The 24,705-nt window shown below is 33.6% G+C and overlaps 1 protein-coding gene and 1 long non-coding RNA gene across 3 annotated transcripts in view; one reads left to right on the top strand and one right to left on the bottom strand.

Moving 5' to 3' along the window:
- Positions 1-22,443, bottom strand: part of LOC113003923 — a 48,871-nt gene extending 26,428 nt beyond the window's left edge. The window contains exons 1-2 of the long non-coding RNA XR_003268763.2: positions 21,881-22,443; positions 21,584-21,729 (exon numbers count right to left, since the gene is read on the bottom strand). This is a non-coding gene — a long non-coding RNA (uncharacterized LOC113003923). The remainder of the gene's footprint in view (positions 1-21,583; positions 21,730-21,880) is intronic.
- Positions 1,185-6,812, top strand: LOC113003922. 2 transcript variants are annotated; one of them, XM_026135424.2, is made up of 3 exons: positions 1,185-1,512; positions 4,121-4,413; positions 6,005-6,812. In XM_026135424.2, exons 2-3 carry the CDS (start codon positions 4,204-4,206, stop codon positions 6,305-6,307), a joined length of 513 nt encoding a protein of 170 aa, XP_025991209.1. In that variant the 5' UTR covers positions 1,185-1,512; positions 4,121-4,203; the 3' UTR covers positions 6,308-6,812. The 2 variants fall into 2 exon arrangements, with proteins under 2 accessions (XP_025991209.1, XP_025991210.1); XM_026135425.2 differs by lacking the exon at positions 1,185-1,512 and adding an exon at positions 3,392-4,037.
- Positions 22,444-24,705: the final 2,262 nt, after the last annotated feature.

Here is a 24,705-nt window from a genome sequence, read left to right on the forward strand (position 1 = left end):
ATGTGTTATCAAATTAATAATAGATAATTAGGTTGTAGAGTGCATATAAAATATTATAATTTCATATTATTAATTTACTGAATACAGTTTAATTAAGTATGCATGTAAACGTGTCGTTGATCAGACTCTGGCACATTGAGAGGCATCGAAAGAGACGCATCGCGAGAAATGGCTGATGCAAATTTACCGTTGCAACTTACAACTTGGTGAAGCAGGCACGCTGTTCTCTCGCAAACCACACACACACATACACACACACACACACACACACACACACACACATACATTCACTGCGCCAGGGCCTCTTCATGCAGAATTCATGCACACCTCTCGGCATTCGAAAGAAACTCCACGTAACAAACTGTTTGCATCTTGCACAAGCACGGCTCTTACAAGCACGCAGCGATATAATAAAAAAGTATGGACAAAAAACGTGTGTCCCGCGTCACATCGCCGCACTTAATGCATCATGCAAGCATTCGCTCCCCAGTTTTCACATCATACGCTAGACAATGGCACTTTTGTAGCCGTTACGTTGTTGTAGCATATCCTAAAATAATCACAAATGTAATCTAAATATTCTACTTTAAAGCATAATCGTATTTCTACAGTGTATTATTAAATATTGCAATATTAGTATTGAATATTGCAATATTTTTATCATTGTTAGTTTAAATGATTTGTATGGAAAATCTTATGATACATTGATACATGTGAGATTTATTTATGTGCATTTTTAGAAACCAATTTTAGAACTAACTTTAAATCAAATTTCCCTTTTATTAAATTGACCTTTCAAAACAGCTTATTTTTTATTTTTTTTTTATAGAAACCAAACTATAATAAAAGTTCAATTTTATTATTTTGTGTGTGTGCGCGTGTGTGTGTGTGTGTGTGTATTATCACAGAAATAATTTTTTTAAAGCGTTTTGCAAAGTGTTTTTCAAAATGACATATTGTAAGTTTAAAAGGCAATAAAAGACATAAATAAAAAATTATATTCTTATGTTGCAATGTAACAGATAATATCTCTTAATATTATCGATATTATGTACGAGTTTGCACATTGGCGATATTTCTTATTAGAAAAGTATTTCTTCCATCGAACATATGCCTGCCAATATCTCGCGCGAAATGTAGCGATCCGGCCTCGCCGATGGGGGGACATTAATTTTTCTCGCGAATTGATACCCGGCCCCTTGCACAGTCGACCGCCATAAAGTATACCGCGAGATGCGCCTCGGAAAGTATTGCGTAGCTACGTGCAAAGTGTCTGCCTCTGCCGGGACGTGAGATTCTTTACGAATGCATTTTATATGTAGAACGAACTTCGGTGTACGCTTGGTCTGCTTCGAGAAGAGGTTTGCATCCGATGCCGAGCTACGGGAACGAAGTATTGCCACGTTATTTCCGGAAGAATATCTACGCACCATGCGATGCAGCGTATAAATTTTCACATTAATTCGAGTATTGGTTGAACGCGATCTATACAACTTTCGGCAACTTGCGGGAGTGAGTAACGAAGTTCCGTTCTTTGTTACGTCTGCTAAGTTCTGTACCGCACAACATAGTTTACTAATTTTCATTGTTCTATAAGTAAATTGAATTTTCAGTAGTATTGACAATGGAAAGAATATTATATGAAATTAACGTTTCAAGTAATAAATAAGGATTTTTTTCAGGATTTTATAATCTTAAGACCATTTGTTTTATTCTGCAGTTAAGAGCATTTGTTTAATTCTTATTACTCATTTTTTCCTTTGAAAACGGAAAGAACAATTTTACAGCATGTAAAAACATACATCAGAAAATAATTTTATGTTGGGCCATTAAAATAATTATGTACGGCGTCGCAAGCACAATAATGTTGTGCTTGACATTCTAGGAACCAAGTTAAACATTCAATACAATTGTTTTAATGGTCTAACAAAATTATTTTCAGATCTGTGTTTCAGCAAAATTGTTTTTTCAGTGCAGATTTTACAAATGCGTACGTTATAATTCAATGTATCCCTTCTGTTCAACATTTTAGTGCTCGGTAACAAATAACTCTCTAATTCTGAAGCATTCTGATTCTAAAGTAACACATGTACAGTCACGTCACGCACCAATGTATTCATTGAATACGTCTGTACGAATATTGTACAGATTTCGTTCACGCGTGTATTATGCACGTCGCGATGTAACGCAGTCGGCGCGGAGTTCTCACGGTCATAAATTATAAGCCCGAAATTTCACGAGAGCAAATCGTTGAGAGAGTTTTCCGCTGGCGTCTGCTCTGCGTTGGAAGAACCGCTGCACGTTATCGATGTTGGAAAAGCGGAGATCGGTGGAATAACGGTGATATTATTGTCGGTTTATTGCAGGCGGTCCGTTTAAAAACTCACAACGCATCGCAGAAGAGATGTAACCGAGACAGCCGGGAAAGCCGTCCACGGAGAATAATAGAAAAGTTACGTGCACGGATCCGTATGCTTTAAACATGCGGATATGTATTTTAAATGGCGTGTGTATATACGCGCGCACATATGTGTGTGTGTATGCACGTTAAATGTGCATTCGCGTGCAAATAGCTCGATGTAGAGCCAAACTTGAATGAAATACAAGAGGTGCGTCAATCCAATCGCACAAAAGTTATCGAATCAATATATAATATTTAATATATAATATTTGCACATAATATATCAATACCTACATAATATTTATTAAAAAAGAAAGGCATATTAAATTATATTGGAACTAAAAACTTTTATATAAAGAAATCAAACGCTTGCCTTAATTTATATTTTATTTAAAAAATAAAAATAAATATTTGACAATGTACATATTAACAAATAAATTTCAAAGTTTAATAATTGGTATATCTGTGCTACGTGTATACTTATTTTGCTACATTGTAAGTTTTTCTTATAGTCAAAATGTTACGATGTTCTTTTCTCTAGAGAAATCTTTAGGAGCCTATTTCTCATTTTTGACATGAAAGCATTTAGTTTCTTTTATATCTGTCCAAGATGTCCAATCCATCTTCTAGATTTTTATATGTTATTGGAAAAGTAAAACCTATACCAAAGAATGACGTTAATAAAATAAAACCGACTTTCCAAGTTATTTGAGAGATGAACAGCCATATATAACGAAAAACCACGAAGAATTATAACGTCTTCAAGATGTAATTTTATAAAAAGATTTAGCCTTTTGAATAATATAATATTTATACAAATACTATAAATATATTCTTTGAAGTAATAACGTGTCAACTTTACAAGAACAATTTTGCACACATTTTTAAATCTGTTCAAAATTTGCGAAAAAGGTAAAGAAATTGTGTTTCAATTATTAACATTAATTATTAAATATTATATTAATTATTATTATTGCCTTTATAAAAGTTTTTAAAGAGAGAAGGCTTTTTTTAATGAAAAGAATATGACGCAAGTATTTGACGCAAGTATTGCTATGCAATCGCAGCATTTATATTAACCGTGACTTCACATGATTTTAATTTATTGTAAAAAAATTTTGAAATTATCTTGTTGTTTTAGAAAAAGTGAAAATTGCACTATTGCAAACGTTTTTAACTTACACCCGGGATCTAATTAAGAAATTAACTATGTTTTGACAAATTAATAAAGATAAAAAGCTTGATGTGCTATGTCACAAGTTTCCCGAATCGTGTAAACTTATATTCGCGATTGACACATTCACGTATACCGGATGTTTACTTTGCAGACAAGACGAATGTCTTCCTTTTTATTGAAGTCGTACATGCGCACGTCTTTTATTCTTCGAAACGACGGCAATTTTTAATATCATTTACCTTATATTAAAAATAAAAAGATCAAGACATTGTTGTTTTTCACGTTGGCAAAATTTCAAAAAACACTACTCTTTATAAACGGCGAGTTTGTTCCAACGCGGATGCAGCCGTGCTCCGCGCATCAAAGGGTGACAATATTGACATCGTGTACAGTCGATCTACCGCGAGGTGGTGTAAGCTCACAACGGCATCAAAGAATAATCCGACACGTTCTAGTCCGGTAACGACGCAAAATATTTCCTACAATACCTATTTTCTACGACACCCGCGAGGAAACATGCTCTCCAAAAATTTGTTTTTCAGAATTTAAAATTCTCTCATGCATCACGTCCTGGAGCTGCGTAATACGGAATGAATATAAATAAGTAATACGCAACCCGTCAAAGATGGGCGCAAGCAAGGGACTCCTTTTCTTACAGACGTCTATCTACGTCATTCTTATCTGGCGCGAGGAAGCGCTCCTACTTTGCAGCAACAAAAGCATTTTGCTCGTATCATCCCTTAAAGCTGGAAAATATGAAAACGTTACTTCTCTCTGTAAAGGGATAATAGGATTCTGCGTTTATTTGAAGATGCTGATCGGATTAAAATACGACGTACGTTTTGCAAAAATAGATTATTATTATTATACATAGAAAATAGATAATTATTCAACAAATTTCTAAATTTAAATATTTTATAGTTAATTTTCAGTGATATTTTATAGTTAATTTTCAGATAAGTAATCTCGACAATTTTCGAGTTGTAGCTACCAATCAGATTACTTTGTACAAAACCGTTGTATATTTTATTACATAAATACTGCAAAGTGAAAGTCGTTTTTTCCATTTTCCACAATTACGTAAATTACATACACACATATGTGAATTAAAAAGATCAAAAAGTCAAACGTGCAAAACTTTTATGATCCAACTTGAAAGATTGTTAATCCATCGTTCAATCATCGAGCTCTGTACGCGCGGTTGAGACATGAATATTGCGTGACTCAATCATTCGCAAGCGGTTCAATCTGAATGTCCCAATTTCCTCCACGTGATTACCTTAATACGTTGCCCATATCTCCGGTACGATGAAACCGGACTGCTAAAGTGATATAGCCAGACATATACACGGAAGCTGGATGATACGCATTGGCTAAACTAACCAACAACATCAAACTGCGTTTACATATACACTTGTAACTTAATTGTGTTTCTGGTTAATCATCAAATTAGCTTTGCTTAATTGTTTCGCACGATAATAATAATTACTCTCACGTCTTTCTCAATATTTTCAAAGTTAAAATTATGAAATTACATTGAAAAGAAAAAAATAAAATTAAATAGAATATCATTTTTTAAAGTAGTTCAAGTTATTATTAAAGGCATTAAGTATTACTGCTTCTAATCTTTTAATAATATTTCTTCTATTAATATAATAAAACATATCACAGAAAAATAAGTGGCAATGAAATATGATAAATAAAGGATAACAATTTTAAAATTTATTTTTTAAATTGGAATAAAATATTTGCACAACTTTTTGCTCTTATTAATGAATATGTGTATATATAACATATGTAATTGTAGAGGGTCGAAAATGTAACAATAATTTTTATTTTGAGATGCTTATATAATAAAATATATAACAAATGAAATAAAAATTATTGGTGATTTTTTAAATTATATTTTTCGTTCAAATTTATTTCATATATATAGTGTAGTGTATCTTTTAGTTATATTAAATTTTATTTAATTATTACTTGTTTCCACAAACTTGTGTATAGTTATTGTTCAATTATTATAAGACCTTGTTACTACCAGAGATTTACGAAATACACGTTATGATATATCATCCTTTATAAAATACAAGAAAATCTCTCAAATTTATGCTAATATAAATTGCGAGTATATCAATTGTCTGATCATTCGCATATGGCTTATCCAAAATACACCATTTCGTCCACGTTATTACCTTAATACATTAGCTGCATTTCCGACGGACTGTGCCATTGCGGTTAGCGCGATGGGACTGAACTGCTGACCTAATACCATTTCCGTGTTGTAGCAAATAGCATACAATATCGAGAATTCGGATAGAGTGTACTCAAAGATGCTTCGCCTCGCATTTTGTATATATTATATTTAAGAGATATATTTTATATCGTCATGTTTAGGATTAACAATCGCAACAGGAAATATTTTACAGTATCGTAAATGTGGATCACGCAACGAAAGTACATTGACCAAAATGGACTTGGATACAGGCCCGACTCACGTCGCGGGCGGCGCAGCGTTCATATCGATTTCTTGCGAAGTACCGATAAGAGTCGGCGGGTGTACGCCACTTTATAACAGAGGAACGAGGTGGAAAGCAGTAGGACGGAGACAAAGTAGAAAAGGCAGGGCAGGAAAGTCTGTTCGAAATCGTTCGACACTGATCGAGCAGTTCGACTATGCATCGAATAAAAAATTGGAGACACATCTGCCTTATTCTCCAAGTCAACTATAAAATCATTAAACGTAAAATATGTTAAAATATAATTAATATTAAATTGTTATATTATTTTTTTCTTGCTCCGTATTAAATAAATCGTTATAAAAATAACTATACAAATCACCGAATATAGAATAAGTGTAGATACGGTAATAATCATAAAAATATTGTTATATTATGTATTGAAAGTCGTGTGGTAACATAAGCGATTGAATAGATCGAAACTGACACAGCATTTGAACGGAGAATAACTGGTAAGCCATTATGTCAATGATATATCTCGCCCTATAAACAGGATAAATGGTTTAGTGCCGATTGCGGCCGAATATTGAGGATTAGAATAGATCATTAAGCAGACGTGGTCGCGAAAATATGCGACGCAACGAGGCGTATCATCGACAGGCTGATAACAATGACACATGTTCCTTAACCCACGAACAGATTTATTGCTATTGCGTTATTGTACTAACAATAAGATATTTTCTATAATACATTGAAAATATGCGCATTGATCATTTTTGGCTATAATAGTTAAGTTAAATAATAATATTTAATAATATTATTATTAATTTAATAATATTTTAATACTTATTAAAAGTAAAAAAAAATTACATTTATATGTGCTCACGTAAATAAAAAAAGGAATTTATTGGACGTTATTGAAGACTTATATTAGAAAAAGCACGGAAATAAATAAAAATTTAAATTTCGAATATACCAAAATATAATGTATAAATGTGTAAATGCGCATTTTGCCAACATAGAAGTTTCCAATTCAATTTTATATTTTTATATTGTATATAAAATTTTATATATTATATTTTCATATTAAAAAAAATTCAAATACAGCGCTACAACGTTAATTTAATACATTACACTAAAAAAAGTGATTTAAAAATCATAACTTTATATAAATAATATAAAGATTTCTCAACAATTATTTGTCACAGTAATAGTAAAAGTTTGAAAAAAAGCAACATTTACAAGAACATTTCATTTATTGACTCATAATTATTATTATCATTACGTGTGACATATGCATATATTGCACTGACAGTTGCGATAACGAAGGATAATCCTCCAATAATTCATGCGACTTTCCTGTCCGTCGGACTTTATCCCAAAAATAATTTGCAGAATAATTCGCGGTTTTCGGTGGAGATTAAAAAAACTCTGATCCGTCAGAGAATAAATCCGGCGCGACTAATTCGAGACGATATAGTGGTTCTGACTTGTCCTGCAGCTTAAGGATCTCTTTCTCCCTTCTCTCTCGCTACTTTCATTGCAGACCCAGCCGTTTCCGCTCGACTTTCGTGTCATTCGCGAACTAACTCCGTTCTTTCACTCCATCACGTCTTTATTTATAGTGCTTCTGTTCGCTTCATCTTTCACCCTTGGCAGTTTGTCAAAGTTGTCGCAAGTTAATTTAACATCGTAAATTAATTGTTGCCTTCAATTAATCCTTCGCTCTTGAGTCTCGAATTAAAGACAGCTCGTCCTCCCCTAACGAATACGCGAATAAACACCATGATTACTAAAGACCTCTCATCATTGTCACTGTTCTTTGGTACGAAAAATATGTGGGTACAAGTGTGCGCGGAACGACTATTGTTATGTTAATTCCTATTTAAGTCCGTGTTTCTTAATTAAGAGATGAATACAATTGCGTGACAAATTGCGACGTAAATTGAATGTTTATGGTTTTGTTGTAATAATATTCTGGAAAAAATTTTAATTACATTTTAAGTCTAAGTAGAATAAAAGAAATTATTTCTCATAAAAAAGTTTTTCATAAAAAGTGAAAAAAGGAGATACGATTTCTGTGCTGCTTATATAATATATAGCATATAATGAATATTTATTAAAGTTTTTAATATTTTATAAATAAAGATACATAGATCCAAACAGAGTTTTATACCGGAGATTGCCTTGCCGAATTCATTTAAACTTAGTTCCGTTTATAGAATTCTTAATAAACGTCTTTTCAGTGTTACAAATTCAAAATTATATTCAGGAAATATGACGAGCTTCGTATAATCTCTTTTATGAAATAATTCATTGCAAGAAGATTGCTCCATTATAATAAAGTAAGATTATTGCGTCTTCTTATATCTTGCTAATAAAAGATATAGGTTACAGGTTATTGATCCATGCCCGTGCAAAAAATCACTATAAATAAAGACGTGTGTATTTTGTAAAAAAAATAATTAGTAATTATTTTTTTTATTTCATTAATTTTTAATTCTGAGTTTGTCATCATCCTTTGCTACAATCGAATTAAATACGATATATTTTTACTAATAAGAAATATTGACGTAAAAGTTTAAATAAAATCTATAATTTCTAACACTTCTCATTATAAATTGATATGAATTTTTTAATGTCACTTTTTCATACGTTTTATTAAATACGAGCACTATGTGTGCCTCTCAAATGAACTAATTTCAATCAAGGCAGAAAGTGTATCCGACAGCTAGCTGATAGGTACATGTAAAGTGATAATTAGAACGCTGAATGCACACGACGTTCGCATTTCCGACGAAGCTCAATAATTTATGAGCACCTAAAACTCAATCTTCTCGCGGATCGTTCTATAAATCTTGTGACACTGAAATCTCGAGTTAGCCAAAATTAGTTTCGGAATGTGCCTGTCTAGGTCACACAGGTCTGCCGCTCAACTTTCCTCGACCCAAATCATCATTTTCCATAAGTTAGCGATAATTCACGTTTCTAACCTTTGTCCGTTTTTTAAATTAGATATATCACTAAAATTCCTCGGATTTAATAAGTCTCAAAATTTATATCGTGCCATAATTTATATTCGGTTTAGAATCTAGTTCTAATACACAATAATTTAATAAATATTGTTAGTTTATTACAATGCCAAAATCATTACCCACAAAAATGTAAAAAATGCGAATAAATCATTTTCGAGAGCTTCGCTTTTTTTCCTTAAAACATTACTATTAAAGCTCAAAATAAAAATATTAAAATAAAATTACATTATATTTATACGTGCTTTTTTTTAAAAATAATAATAACTTTTCTATTTTTTTTTATAAATAATGCATTAAAACACAACTTATAAAAAACAGAGTAGTCATTATTTATTTTAAAAAGTACATATATAAATACAATGTACACCAAGTGATCAAAAAAATCTAAATCAGCAATTATCAACTTTGACGATCACTGCGTGCATGCGTGCGTAAAAGAGGTATCGGTGCTTGTTCCGGTGCATCTCGACAATAAAGGGTAGTTATCAGCATGTCGCCGCGACGCCGCGAGGAAGAACGGTCGAATGACAGAGCATAGAACTAAGCGAGTCACGCACGCGCAATCTCCATACATCACCGTCGGAGCGTGTAAACTTTTCAACTCCCTCGCGTATGTCGTACTCGCAGGAGAGTCCCTTTTCTTTCTTTCTCACCGATTTCCTTTCCTTTCCACTTATCGTCCTGCGTACGAGCCGCGGACCCACGAATTATTGAAGCTCAATTGGAACGAGAAAAGAAGACTGTGACCGAGTTAAACGCATCCACGTTCTCGGTTCTTTCTCTTTTCCCGTCATTCACAATGTCCTTTCGGTTCTACTTCTATCTTGCCTGCCACCGAGTCTATCTACAATTCCGTCCGTTATTCTATTCGCGTTCTCTTTCCGGACGCGCCTTCATTTTCTTTCAACCCCATCTTCGCGGAGCTTCACTGGTTCGTGGATTATGCCAAGGCTTAGGAGGTAAAAGGGTGGGCTTAACGATTATCCCGGAGAAAGCCGAAGAAACCCTTCGCATCGAGTAATTATTTGAAATTTCCGTTCGATATCCCTAGGGCACACAAAAAACTTTATTTGACCGCGATTAGTCCCCTCTTCACGGCCACGTCCTTGTTTCACGAAGATAAATGATACCGCCCGAAGGATACTTTCTCTTGTGAGTTTTGTCATTTGACAGAATAACTCTTAATAATTTATTCTTCGAGAACAACTCTTGAGCAAATTAATTTTATATCATTAGATATAACAATAATATATGTACGTCTATTAAAATTTCTATACATGTTTCTAAGTTGTTATCTTACTATAATCACTTTTGATCTTGAGTTTTAAATTTTATATTTTAATAATCATTACTTAAATCAAATCAAATTAATTCTATTCGAGATCAAGAATTATTATAATAAAATAAAAACATTTCTTAGTTCACACAGGATGTCCCATTAATGATAGCTCGATAATTATGAAAATATAAGAAAAATATAATAAAAATACATAAAAGGTGGCGTCATAAAGTGTGCAATCTTAACAAAATGTGTCGATCCATAATTGATGAAAATTCAGAAACGAAGGGTAGCACAGGCATTCCATATTTGTCAGGTTGATATGCAAAATACACTAACGCGCTGTGTTTTTTTCTACCGTAAATCGGTTTGCGTTGTAGTTCCATGTTGCCCGTAATATGATGTTTACATTATGTACATCCATTTGCAAATTCCGCGAATATTTATTGAAAACCGCTTTATGCAAACAAGCAGCATTTTGTATTGTTTTCTATCATCAAATAATATTTGCCATTTTTTTGAGGTTATTCCATTTGTTCGTTTTGTGAATATATGTTATTAGCCTTTCGACCATTGAGTGAACATTTATAAGAAATAAATATCCGAGCCAATTATGGATCGGTCAGTCAACCGAATCAACGCGATCGATTGCGCAGCAAGCAAATTGGTTTATAATCCAGAATTTATACACGCGAAAAAACCATTACAAGAAACGATAAATAATATCAACAAGATTAATAATTCTCATATATTATGTCGACTCCAGATAAATAATATTTCACCACCGTAAAGAGAGGTATTAGAACCATTTAAGCAGATAACCGATGACAAATGGAAATGCCGTATAAGTCAAGCTTATGAATAGTGCTTTGGATAGCTCATTATTACAGCTATTTCTTTTGTTGCCTGGCAACATTACACCCCTTTACGGGTGTAACTTGTACTAATCTAATCGTACTTCAAAAATCTAAATTGCGAAAGTTGTTGTATTTGTCTCGCGAAGTTATCTGAAGACGCTGTTGTTTTTGTGAAAAATACATACGAGCAATTCTTATCGTCGAATCAAGCAAAATGAATAAACGTCGCTATACATATTCCTACGAGAACTAACAACTCATCGTGGTTCTACAAAAACGCGTCCTTTCTGAGTGAGAAAAAATATGGCCATGGGAGAGTAACTAGGCAAAAACTACGAGGGTGATGGTCACTGGGTCGGCAATACTCGTTAAGAAAGAAAGGGGAGTATGCCCACTGTGGCTGCACCGAGTCTTGATAAATTGTGCACGACGACGCGGAGAGTTAGCGAATGGTCGAATGATCAGTAATAAGCAACGCATAGCACATGAGATTAAATCAGAAAAATCTAGATTTCTTAATAAATTTATGATTAGATAATAAAGTGTCATAGCAGATTTAGTTACAAAATTATTTATTAGTAAATATTTTTGCTTTGAATTAAATTTTAAGTACAAAAGTATTGTATATTCCTTTTTTAATTAATTTCAAGTAATTTAATATTAAATTTATTAATAACAAATCTTATATTTTAAAAAAGTTTAATAATTATTAATATATATTTAAAAATGTATGTATCCTATCTTAAAATATTACCAAAAATATAACAATTTTATAGCTTGTTCTATTATTGCATTTGAGCTGTGTAAAATTTGAGCATAATTCTTTTATTGATTTAAAAGTTATCTCTCTCTCTCTCTCTCTCTCTCTTTCTTAATTTTTAGGTAAAATTGCGTTTTGTAGTACAAATTTGATGAAAAAATAACATTACGAATTAAATAAAAATTATTACCTATATATATTATTAATAAAATTCCAATAAAAACACATACAAATTAATTTAGATTTTACTCGTTTGAAAATGATTCATTTATAAAACTACAGCAAAATATTTTTTTTGCCACATAAACCATTACAAATAACATTTTTTTTTCTTTTTTCTAGCTTGTTTTAAAATTCGAAAATTTGCGACCAAAATTTGTTTCCGTTGACTAGGAAAAAATAAAATAAATTTATAAAACCCTTCTCTTTTTAAAGATCACTTTTAACTCGTATCATATAAACAAAATATCCTTAATAGTAAACATAAAAAAAATAACTTCCAATTAAACGTATACTTTAAAAATTCGAGTTTAAAGTCTTCGAGAATTTAAGTGTAAAAATTTTTCCGTTTGTACATTTATACATATAAAAAAAATTAGCATTATCTATGTATTTCAAGACGACAATAATATTCATATGTTAGAAATATTTTTATAGAAAAATGCTAACCATCTGTTACAATCTTTTTTTGTTGAGGCAATTTTTTATCCTTTTTATGTGTAAAAGTTATTCAAACAATGAACGAAGATTAAACTATCTATTAAAGACAATCTAAGCATTCCTCGCATACATCTCGTTATTTACGTGCAACCGCCGAAAGTTAGCGACCGCAAGGCGGAATCATAGGGGCAGAGCTGTTTTCAGGTCCATGAACTGTCCAGCTGTCGGGACTTTAAGGATGCGGTGCAGTGTGGTCTCTTGCCACATCGGTCATTCCGAGATCTCCAAGTCGGTATTCGGTATATTGCTGTGTACCGTATACCCAGATTATGGCGTAATGTGTGAACCGACACCTTGACTACTTCGATCTCCTTTAACCTTCGCCGCATCCGTCAGCGGAGAGACAATTCCCGTTGTTTCTACGACCGCGCTTCTCGAACCTATACTGAACGAGACGAGAGAAACCCTTTTCCCGATCTAAGGGTATTCGCTCGTAGTAACTCATTTCCTCTTGTTAGCTGGGTCGCTTAAGCTCAGTTTCCGCCGGAAAGTGTTATCGATCTATGCCCGCAAGCCCTCGGAACTTTGACCGCGGCGCGCCGTCGTTGCTTGTATACATACACATTGTCTGAGTACATATACTTGAGATAATTAACGCCAGGTGATCGTTTTAAAGCTCTGTAAACGACCAATAAATTCAAATTGCAAGTAGTGGCAAATAGAGGAAAATTACTGGTAACGATATTTCAGAATGTGATGCAAGTCCTTTGCTTTATTATTTTTTAAATAAAAATCGCACTTTTATTTAATGATATTGCATTAACTCTTACATATTAAATATGATTGAACAAGTGATTAAAATAAAATATCAATCGCGTAATGCTATACTGAAAAATTAATGATAAATGAGTTTTCTATTGTAATTCTATTGTGAAACGCATCAATATTGTATAAAAACATCGTTCAGTGTGGGTTAAACTTCTTCTCACTATTCATACGCAAATTCTAACAAACGTTTGTCAAAGTTTTAACGATGTTTTATTTAGGCAAGAAACAATAGCTAGTCTATGAATGTAGAACCTGAATATGCTAGAACTGAACGGTAAACGAACAATCGAACACTGTTGATGATTTCGAGTAGAGAACAGGACAAAAATTCTTGTTTTACAGACCGGCGTTCACGTTTCACGGACAACAAAAGCGCGTTTCACATGTAGTGCGCGATATCAGGTAGTGAGCAAGCGAGTATTTTAGAAAACAGTGTCGCGATCGATTATACGAATTGCGTAGCGCTCCGGAAGTATCCGCCGTCTAGATCCGGAAGACCCTTGTCAAAATATTAAACCTTCTTTTGGATCGAGTTTCAAATAGCTTCACCGTCATAACGAATGCGATCCTCTTCACGAATAGATCGGAAGAAAGCAGGCAGAGGAGGATACAGCGAGAGGGTTAAACCGGCCGATATCACTTTACAACGGCTTTCCACGACGCGGCGCGCCCCTTCTCGCGAGGTACCGTCTCCATTTATTTTTGTTCCATCTTTGAAATCATACACCCTTTATTATACTGCCGCGCGGAAACTATTGGCGTGCGACATACTACGTATAAATGTTTCATAAAAATTTTTCTTTAAAAACGCAAAAAATAATTTAAAACCAAAAATAAAAAACTCAATATTAAGACAATATACTACGGCAATCATTAAAATCAATTTTTTAAATTAAAGCCCGTGTTTGATTATGTTACAAGAAAATTATGTACGGTGTATGTTTTATTTTATTATCGTTTTTTTTACGTAAACAAATGTTGATGTAAAAAATAATAAAGAAAAAAATCACTAATAATAGAAAATTTTTACGTTAAAATTTTACATCAAAGAAAATGCATAACGTATTATAATCGATATCAATACGTATAGATTTTGATATTTACCTAGTTATCACCTGCAAACATTATCTGTCGAAACTAAGTGATAGTTTCGCATTGTTGCAATGCAAAATAATATCAATTATTATATATGCAGACATAAACTTTGGTATTGCAGCGTTAATAATTATCGTTACTAATAAACCGCAGTAGAATCATAGCATGTGCAATGCATTGGAAATAACATATTGTGCTGTTCATCAAACACATTCGACTAATCGTTAATGTCCACCAGTCGTTATTAATTAACACTGTACTAATTAAAATTGTATAACAGACTAAAAATAGATAACGTGCACAATATGAAAGTATAACTAACAAATATAACTAATTCTAACTATGTATGTGCAGTTCATTCAATTACTGTTAATAAAGATTTATATATCAAATAATATAGAATCTGTCAAATTAATATATAATTATTTAATACTTATATAACATAAGTTAAATAAAATCAAATAGACAAAAAAACAAAAATATAAATTCTGGATATACAGAAGAATATATATATATATATATAAATTTTCTTCTAAACACAAAAATATTAATAAAATTTTTACATGTATAAATTGTGTAAATAATCGTAAATAATAAAAATAAATAATGTGTACTATTACATTAAACGTAAATAAAATCAATAGCCGGTAAGATGATCAGTTTTCCCTTTTCTCCGATTTTCTTTTTCCGATTTCTTCCTTTGTACCTTTGTAAAGATTAGTTTCTCTAACTGTGTGTATATGTGTACTTACTATAATTACGCACACATTCACATGCAAGGTATCCCCGTAACGCGATATCGCAAAATAAGACTTCTTTGTCAAACTTGTCCTAATATTTTGATTTCATTTATCTTCTGTTGCGCGGCTAAACGCTTCTGGCAGAATAATGGAATTTCCGCTTTCTTCCACGTGCCGGTAATTCAAGAGGAGACCGCTGTTTTCGTATACTCGTGAACCACTTACAATAGAAACTAAAAAGATAAATAGGACTTTACGTTAACTGGAAAAGAAGCGATTATTCAAACTTAATACCGACAGGATAAGAAAAATTTATCCAACTTTTTAAAAAATCAATTTCAAAGTTTGAAATGCTATATCGCGATCGAATAACGGTTAAATAATAACTAAACAAATTTGTAATAATTACTGTTAAATATTGAATTGCGTAATAGCATGTGCGTCGTAAGGTAATGTATAGCGTCGATTAAAAGATAAGATGGGTTTATAAAAGACTGATTTTTTTGTAAAATTTAAAACAAATATATTATCGATGGATTTTATTAGAATATCAGAAATTTCCATATAACCAAGATTCGATTACTATGCAATCAATTTTAACGCATTCCATGTTATACAATCGTATAATATTTATAAGCAATAAATACTCGCGTTATTCATGAAAAAGTAATTAATTTTCGTGTAAATACACGATCTCCCGAAATATTGTACGAGTAAAAATGTGCGCTAACAAATTTTAGTCGTTATTGCTTGGTCCCCGTATATGCATGCTATTTTTATTTATTCTTGCTTTTTTTTATTTTTACACAAGGTGAAACACACCATTGGTGTAAACTGATCGCCTCGGTGAATACGCATGACAGCGCCAGTTTTGTATTTTTATATCACGAGATTGTCGCCTCGTTTAATTTTAGACATTTTTTTCATTCTGATGCTTAAAATATTCCGAAGCAATTTCTCCTAGGTGTGATATAATACCCGAGGAAATGAGTAAAAAGCGTAACCCGTGCAAATGTAGTTAATAAATAACTTGATGCAGACAGTAGCTGTCATTTGCGTCTTCGAATTCCAACCGTTTTTAATTAAATATGCGAAACTGCTCTTGGAAATGTCGGTATGTGTACACGAGTGCGTGTAAACGTTTCGTATATACATTCAGGTAATGCTAACGACGCCGACGGGATGTAATGTTATTTAATTGGAATGTCATTGAGTTGAGTACAACCTTGACTTATTTACGCTTCTCTCTTTCCACCAAAACTCTCCCTTCGTCTACGAGAATGTGCTTGTGCTTTCATGTTAATATACTCTATCTGATAGCACTTGAATATAATAGAGTATTGTTGAAAGTTGTCCGATATGCGGTAACACGAACTTTCGGTAACATTCGAGTGGTAGCGTTAAGTTCTCGTGACTGCGAGGTCGCACTCGCTCTACGTTAGAATTGAATAGAGCTGCGTGTTATAGAAACCGAGCAATTAACCGTTTTCATACGACTGGTGCCTGTAGCACTCTCTATAGCCCGAACAAAACAAGATGACCACACTCGTAGGTACGCCTGGGTTCATCTAGACCGCATCGTTGTCCGCCTGCTCGCACAGCTCGAATCGCTACAGGGGACACTCTAATTCGTTGCAATCAGGGGAACCTTCGCTACTGTTTGTCCACCTTGTTGTACCTCTATTAGTTCCGCGTCAGAAAGCATGCTCACGTGATTTGTATCCACGATCTGCGCCAATGTCTAATCTAGAAACGCGTGATAAGTCCTGCATTCGAAGAAGGAATCCGTTTGACTGTCTTTACACAGAAGTCTTTGTGCATCGTGAAATCTATTTGTATTTGTTGTAAAAAAAAAGAAACAGCGAGAAATATATGAAATACGTTTACAGACGTATCCAAGTTTTCTATTTCTGCAAATTGTTTTTGGAAGCACATTAAAGAACATTAAACTGACTTTGTAAAGAATTCAAATAAATTTTAAGTGATTTCTAAAATTGAATTTAATGGCCATTAAATAAAATTAGAAAAATTTGCTCTCCACAGTTACAAGATTTTAATTAAAATTTTATTAAAATCGGCTTTAATAACATTTTTCTTTATAAGTATATAATGCAAAGAAGAATAAACATTAAAATTTTAATTTTTAAATTTTGTCTCCTTTTCAATCAGATATAAAATTGAAATATATACATTTTTGTATTTCTTTTTTAGGTATTAATTATTTATCATCTGTTTTTCATTCTTTTACATATTAATTATTATCGTAATTGGTATATTTATTTCTTTAGTTAGTAGTGTGCTCTTAAGGCTAAAAAATTACTCTTGTAAAATACGAAAAGTTTTCTTAACATATAATGCGATGAACGAACATTTGCGCAATTCGTGTGTGCTTCAGAATTCTCTCGTTAACCTTAGCGTAAATGTAATATTGTTTTACAGACTCTTCGAGTAACGAACTTCCACCGGACCTTACCATTCTCTCGCACGTTCAAGCTGAATGAGTCGTTATTATTTCTAATACTCGGTAACAGCGGGCAATATCAAAAGGGCCAAATCGCGACTCTCACGCCGAAAACTCGCGTCAAGAAAAGCGCGATCGACGGAAACTTTGATCGTTACGCAAGCTCGTGGAACAAAAGAAAGGAAGAGCTTCGTGAAATTGCTCAGCCTAAACGAGCATCGTTCGCAAAGCGCAATTGCGCTTGTCAGAACTTGTCGGGCATCATGCTCTCGTAACTCGTCTCGCCTTACTACTACCATTGATTTCTTCCAAAAGTCGATCTAAGTCGCCGATTAGGGATACTTTCTTATCCTATTCGTAGTCGCGTAGATCTGCTTGTTGTCTTCAAATTTGATTTTTTTTCCGGAAAAATTAAACTCTTGTGTGATAAATGTTGCAGTAAAATCGTTAAATATATCGTTAAAGAGAGAAAAAATTTGTTTAAAAATTTTATATATAACTTGAAGTATAAATAATTCCTGTATGAGTCGCATTTGATTGTGCTAGCCAGCAATAGTTGTGCCAGTTAAATAGACGTTGTTTTGCTAGAATTTTCATGATAGCATAAACATAGCAGGATATATTGTGATTCGATCTTTTAAAATCTTAATTAGTGAATATTTTATTTTATTTTTTTAAATAAAAATGCCCTTTATATTGAAGGAACGATTTGGTAACTCGTTCTTAATTAATTTATCGTTAATGAGGTGCAATTTAATATGGTTTTATTATTATAGTCTATTTAAGTTTTTGAATTTCCAACATCCTAAACGATAAAGATGAAGAAAGATCATTGCCGCGCATGACACAGTAAGTATTTTACTAGGGCACAAATGAGTATGCTCGGGGGAAAGGAATGAGTCCTCGAGAGTACTATGCTGCGGACTGCATTCGGCGAAATTGGAATTTAAATTTATTGCTGCATGCTTACGTTTACTGCCGCAGTTCGCCACCAAGCAGTATTTGTTTTACGACAATAATTTCACGAGATTTGGCTAAGATTATGGCTCACGATAATAACAATGTACATCAGTGAAGAAAAGCAACGCATCGCGGTAAATAGCATGCAGCGCGAGAAGTTACATAATTACCATCGGATGAATAGCATAGCGAAATGAGGAAATTTCGTGAAAATTATATTACAGAATGCTATTTCCTTTTGTTATCAATCGTGATCTTTCAACATGCTCTTTATTGGTACTTCGAAAGAACGGTTTTGCTAATGTAATTAAAAGTTTAGCTAGATACAAATCTGAAAATAATTTTGTCTGACTATCAAAATAATTATGTAGAACGCTTCGCTAAAATGTCAAAACTTTTCATAGCATTGCTAATTTTGCTTGAATATTCTTCATAATTATTTTGATGGTCGAATAAAATTATTTTCAGATCTATATTTGAGCTATACATTTTTAGATACAAAAGCAATTGCGTTATCTAAACTGTTCTTTCCGTGTACAATACAACTGATAAAATATATTTGGAACGTGTAAAAACAAATTAGAAATCGCTAACTCTCTTGTATACAACAGAATTATTGGAAACATAAAGAGAGACTAAAAGAGTTAATGAAACGAGTTGATAAAAATACATTACAGCGCAATAAGAAATAAATTTAATTGCAACATAAAATATTTCTGTTTATTATACTTTGATATTTAAAATCAGATGGAATTTTGTGTTATTTTAAATTTATTTTTGCAATAAAACTCTTCTATTTTCTTTTGTTTATGTCTTGTAAATATATTTTTTAGAGCAGCTCATAAACAGCTTTCATTGTTTTTGTATCAATCATTTACTAATAATCATCAAATAACAAATGAAACTAGGAATGAAGAAAAGTATTGGATAATCCAAAGGAATTTCACGCATTTTCTTGTAATGGGGAAGAGTATTTTTCCTAAGACATTTGGCCAAGACGTCACAAACGGATAAAAGGAGAGCGACTCGACGAAGAAGCAGTGAACTCAAGATCTGTGCAGTCGAGCGTTGGCCCGGAAAATCGACAGTTTCTTCTATTTGCCAGCTCGCGCTTTTAAGATCAAAGAATGAGGCTTTAATTAGTAAAAGAATAGTGACCTCGTTACGCGAACGTCTTCCCGTTCTCACGTACATATACAGGGTGTCACGAATTGATGGTTTTTAAGCGTTTTTCCTCAACAGTGTTGTAAGAACAAGAATTATGCGCTAAAATAATATATATACCGAAGTTTTCATTAAACGCGATGTGTAGCGATACGAAACAAAAGAAACTAAAAATCTTTGTACAAATAAAGTAAAAGTAACTTTCAATTCCAGTTTATCTCATTTAGTTTCGTGAAGCTTCTCGTTTAGTTTAGTAAAGCCTCTCATAGAACAACAGTGAGGGCCTTGTTCTATATTTTGTTTAAGGACCTAAAACTTTTAGTTATTATACTTTACGGAACACGAGTTTCATGTATTCTCTTGAGAATACCTTGTTAGTATAATACTAACTTTAAATAACGCCTTCAGTAAAACGCTCATACTAATTGTAAGTCTGCATATGTCTGAAACATGTATTTCAAAGTGTCGAAATGCTTTCATATAATTCAAACGTTTTTATCAAATAATATCTGTTATAAAAAGTGGTTTATGATTTCGAGTAGAGACACCCAGTATGCACACATAAAACAGAGCAGCGCTTTCGGTTGAGGGATTCTTAGATCTTGAGGGAAAGGGCGCCCGTATAATATCGTTCTTATATTCCTCTTTCTGATCCTTAAAATTTGTCCTATGAGAGCATTACAACCTGGCGCTTTGTACTCGCGGCAAATTAACAATCGGAAGTTAATTTCTTAACGAGAGTTCTATGTATATGCAGGCATTTTTTTCCGACCGTAATCGGAATAAAAAAATTATTCCCCTCCTCTCGCAAAAAAGAGTCGCCAATTTTCGCATACATTTTAACTCTGTTAAATTTATCATGATGAATTTATTTATAACTTTCTCTCAAATCTTGTGGAAAACACAAAAAAAGCAACAATGTCTCTGAATCAATAATTCACAAAAAAAATTACGTCCACAAAAAGGAATCGTCAATTTGCGCGTGAAATTGTAATACTGCCGACTTTATAAAAATCTTATAAAAATCACATGGAAAAACAATACTGTTTGTTTATTTGTCAAGATCTAAAAATTACATCTCTAAAAAGGGAGTCAGTTATCACGTAAATTTTTAATTCTGTTGAATTTATCATAACTCTAAAAGTTTCTTATAAAAATCGCGCAAAAAAACAAAAAAGTCTTCAAGATACAAACACTACACTGACAAAAAAAGATGCCAGTTTTGGCACTTTAATTCTGTCAAATTCTGTGCATTTTAATTCTGCCGAATTTATCACGACGAATTTATTGTGACTCTTTTTTCTTTCTCTTTCAAATCTTGTGGAAATCAACTAAAAAAAGCCCCAATGTATGTATTAATACTTCAAGATGCAAAAATTAGAGAAAAGGAATCTGCGCGTGAAAATTTAATTCTGTCGAATTTATCATGTCTCTCAAATCTTAAGAAATCGTAGAAAAGCAATAATATTGAATTCGCCAAGATATAAAAATTACATTTTTAAAAAGGAGCCAGTTGTCACTTAGATTTTTAATTCTTTTGAATTTATTGTGATTCTCAAATTTTCTTACGGAAATCGCATATCAGAAAAAGCAAAATGTCTATTAATTCTCCAAAATACAAAAATTACATTCGTAGAAAAGGAGTCGCCAATTTTTGCGTGAATTTTTAATTTAATTTCATCGCGCTTCTTAAATTTTCTTGGAACTTACGTGAAGAAGCAAAAATGCCAATTAATTCTCCGTGTGAACCGCTGTCTCTCTCTAACGTTGTGTGAACCGCTATCTCTCTCTAACGTTGTGTGAACCGCTGTCTCTCTCTAACGTTGTGTGAACCGTGAGTTATTTACGCCAACCACCTGATAAATTATAAAAAAATCAGAAAAAATTCTTTTTATTATGTTAAACGTCTACTTTGTAGTCTATTATGTATTATTATTATAATAACATGTGAAATAATCAGAGATAATGATTTAATCTATCGAGTAATAAATGCAATAATGGACTCACCAGATTCCGCGTTGTTCTCGTCGCCGGCTGCTTCGTCCAAGCCAATTTCCGTTCGATGATCGTCGACGCATTCCCGAGATACGCACTCCGATACAGCCACACTTCGCAAAGACGCACGGAGTAGCATCTGCTTATTAATTATTCATCGAACCACTCTTTTAACCACTACGACGCGTCGCGATTCTCTCCGAGCGAATATAACCATACTTCGGACCGCGGCGAGCATCCGGTTCCTTGGAAGGCCGTCCTCCTGGCCGATCGCGATTCGAATCGAAAAAGTACCTCTCTCGCGCGTGCACTTTAATTAACGCGCCGCCCGAAACTGATTCAACAATCCTGACGCGACGTACTCACGCGCGGCCATGTTGATAATTAGCAAGAGAAACACTCGGCGCGACGTTCAGGAGCAACTTTTCGCGCGCGATACGTGACGTCACGCGTACCTCGCTCGGCTTGAAGAGGCGCGCGCGGGCGTTATGAAATGTATTGACAACACCGACAGCTTATACTTCGCTCTGCATTTGCACATAATACGATAGATCAATAAATGCAATGAAAGAAGACGAGCATTTCCGAATATACTAAACAGAAATTTAGACAGTGATAGTGACTGTAAAAACGTAAGTGTCGTGAAGCGTTTGGAAACAACTGAGATAACACACGAAGGCGTTATTTCCTAAATCCATGACGATCGATGCCGGTATACAAAGTGTAAACATTGTCGCTCCGTCCGCGAAACTTGCTAAATTACATTCAACAGTTTTGCACTCAACAATATAGATGTAAATATAACACATAGATAATGTAACTCATACTCGGTGTCGGCTGGACTGAGCGTAAAGCCGTTTCACACATGTCCAAATAAAGTTGTCAGGCATGCTTGTCAAATCAGTTAGAACGTGTGTATAGTATTTGCGATAGCTATAATATGCAGTTTTAATACTTAAACGTTTGTCAAGTGTGCTTGTGCAAACACGTGTGTGTAGCTTAAAAGCAATTATGATACATACGCCAAAGAATTGCTCTTTAACAAGAAATAAAAATCCAACGTTGGCAATAAAAAAGCGATTGAAAAACAAACGTTTAGGAACATACTTTTAAAGAAAATAGAATTATATGTTAAATAGAAATTTGTACAATAGCCTTAGTAATATTAATTAATTTAGTTGAGCTTTATTAATTATTATTATAATCTTAAGTATTACGAAATTTAATTGATTAAGCAATTATGGATATTGAAGAAGCAATTAGAGAGCAATTCTTTCATGTGTGTTTTAACAATTACTTTTATTCCCAACGCTGACTTCCGATTGGTCTAAATTGAGAGTTCGCTACAAACGCTCTGATTTACTTCAACAACTCAGTTTGACTCAAGCAAATTGAATATTTTTTTCACATTTTCTCGAGTCGCTTGCTCCAACCAAAATAAATATGCGATTTAGTCAATTACATGTTTCGGTAGATTGGTCAAGCATTGCTCGCTTACGTATACTTATGTAGACAAGTTTATTTGCACGTGTGTGGCCGGCTTAATAAACCGCTTCGTCGCGTGACGTCACGATCGCGGTCGATTACTTCGGAACGCACGCCTCCCCCGCCTCGCGCGGCTCCGGTTGTTTCCGTGAATTTCGACGAGCCGCGAACGTAAACAATGGCGTATCTTTCTCGCTCGAAGGAAATTTCGTTCCCGCGTGACATTGGCGGTGCGTGTTTCGTGGAGTGTTTACCGAGGAGCGTTATCGTACATGCCATTTCGACTCGAGACGCGGTTTGCGAGGTCGTTGCGAGTGCTCTGCGTTGTGTCGCGCGTTACCTCGCGCTACATTGTCGCTGGTCGCTTCCAAGTTCCTCGCATTCCTCGGTCGTGACGTCACGGGTAACCATCGCCGCGCCGGTACCGCGTCGCACTCGATCTTTTTTTGCCAAGATCAAGATTCTGTCGCCCGTGTGAATATACATCGGAAGCCGATGGAAAGGTAGCGCAATTATCACGTCGCGTGTGGAGTGCAGTTACGTTTAACGGTGGCCGGGCAATCCTTCGATCGTTCCGGTTGATTCTCGACGGTGCGTTCGCGGTTCGTACATCATTCGCTCGTTGAGGCGTGAAGGCGTACATCGCGTAAACTGCGAATAAATGTCGGAAGTGAATCTGATTTCTCCGGTCGATCCGTATCCGCGTGTGAGTGTTTTTAGTGAATAAACCAGAACCAGAAGTGCATCGGAGAGCGCATGGAGGAAGACGTTGCGCCGAATCAGAAAACGTGAGTGAATGCCGCAATGAAAGATCATATTTATAATGCAAATAGAAGTATGTACATACACGCAGGATGTTCGAAACTCGTGAATCAAAATACTACAGCAAGGGAGTGCACGAAAATTAAGCAAAATATTTATTTGATAAGTATTGCAAGTTTTTATTTTGATCAGTTGGTTTTTTGAGATGAGTTTAGAACTGGCCAATCACGAACTACGAATAACAAATTGTTTTGAACAGTCGCATGTCCATGAGTCGCACGATAGTATTAATAATTAAATTACATTACAGGCGACTTTCTAACAATAAACATAATTTCCAATTGATTAGCTTTAATTCTTATATTTAAAAAAATTACTGCCTAAATAAAAATTTACAAATAATTATTTTACTTTTTTTTTTAGTTTTCTTATATTTCTTGTATTTTGATTCGCGAATTTCAAGGCATTCTGTATACATTAGAATATTTTTCCATTGATAAAAATGTCTGCTTTTTTCTTGAATTAAAAAAAATTATTTTCTATGCAAATAACCATAAATATCTGTATATAATAACAATAACAATATTAAA

The sequence above is a fragment of the Solenopsis invicta genome, chromosome 2, assembly GCF_016802725.1.
Source record: "Solenopsis invicta isolate M01_SB chromosome 2, UNIL_Sinv_3.0, whole genome shotgun sequence".
NCBI lineage: Eukaryota > Metazoa > Arthropoda > Insecta > Hymenoptera > Formicidae > Solenopsis > Solenopsis invicta.

Bases quoted from the DNA above. Each gene is read 5' to 3' on its own strand.
- LOC113003922 (XM_026135424.2), top strand. From the start codon at position 4,204: ATGGGCGCAAGCAAGGGACTCCTTTTCTTACAGACGTCTATCTACGTC. The intron at 4,414-6,004 runs GTACGTTTTGCA...AATATTTTACAG, and splicing joins TGATCGGATTAAAATACGAC to TATCGTAAATGTGGATCACG.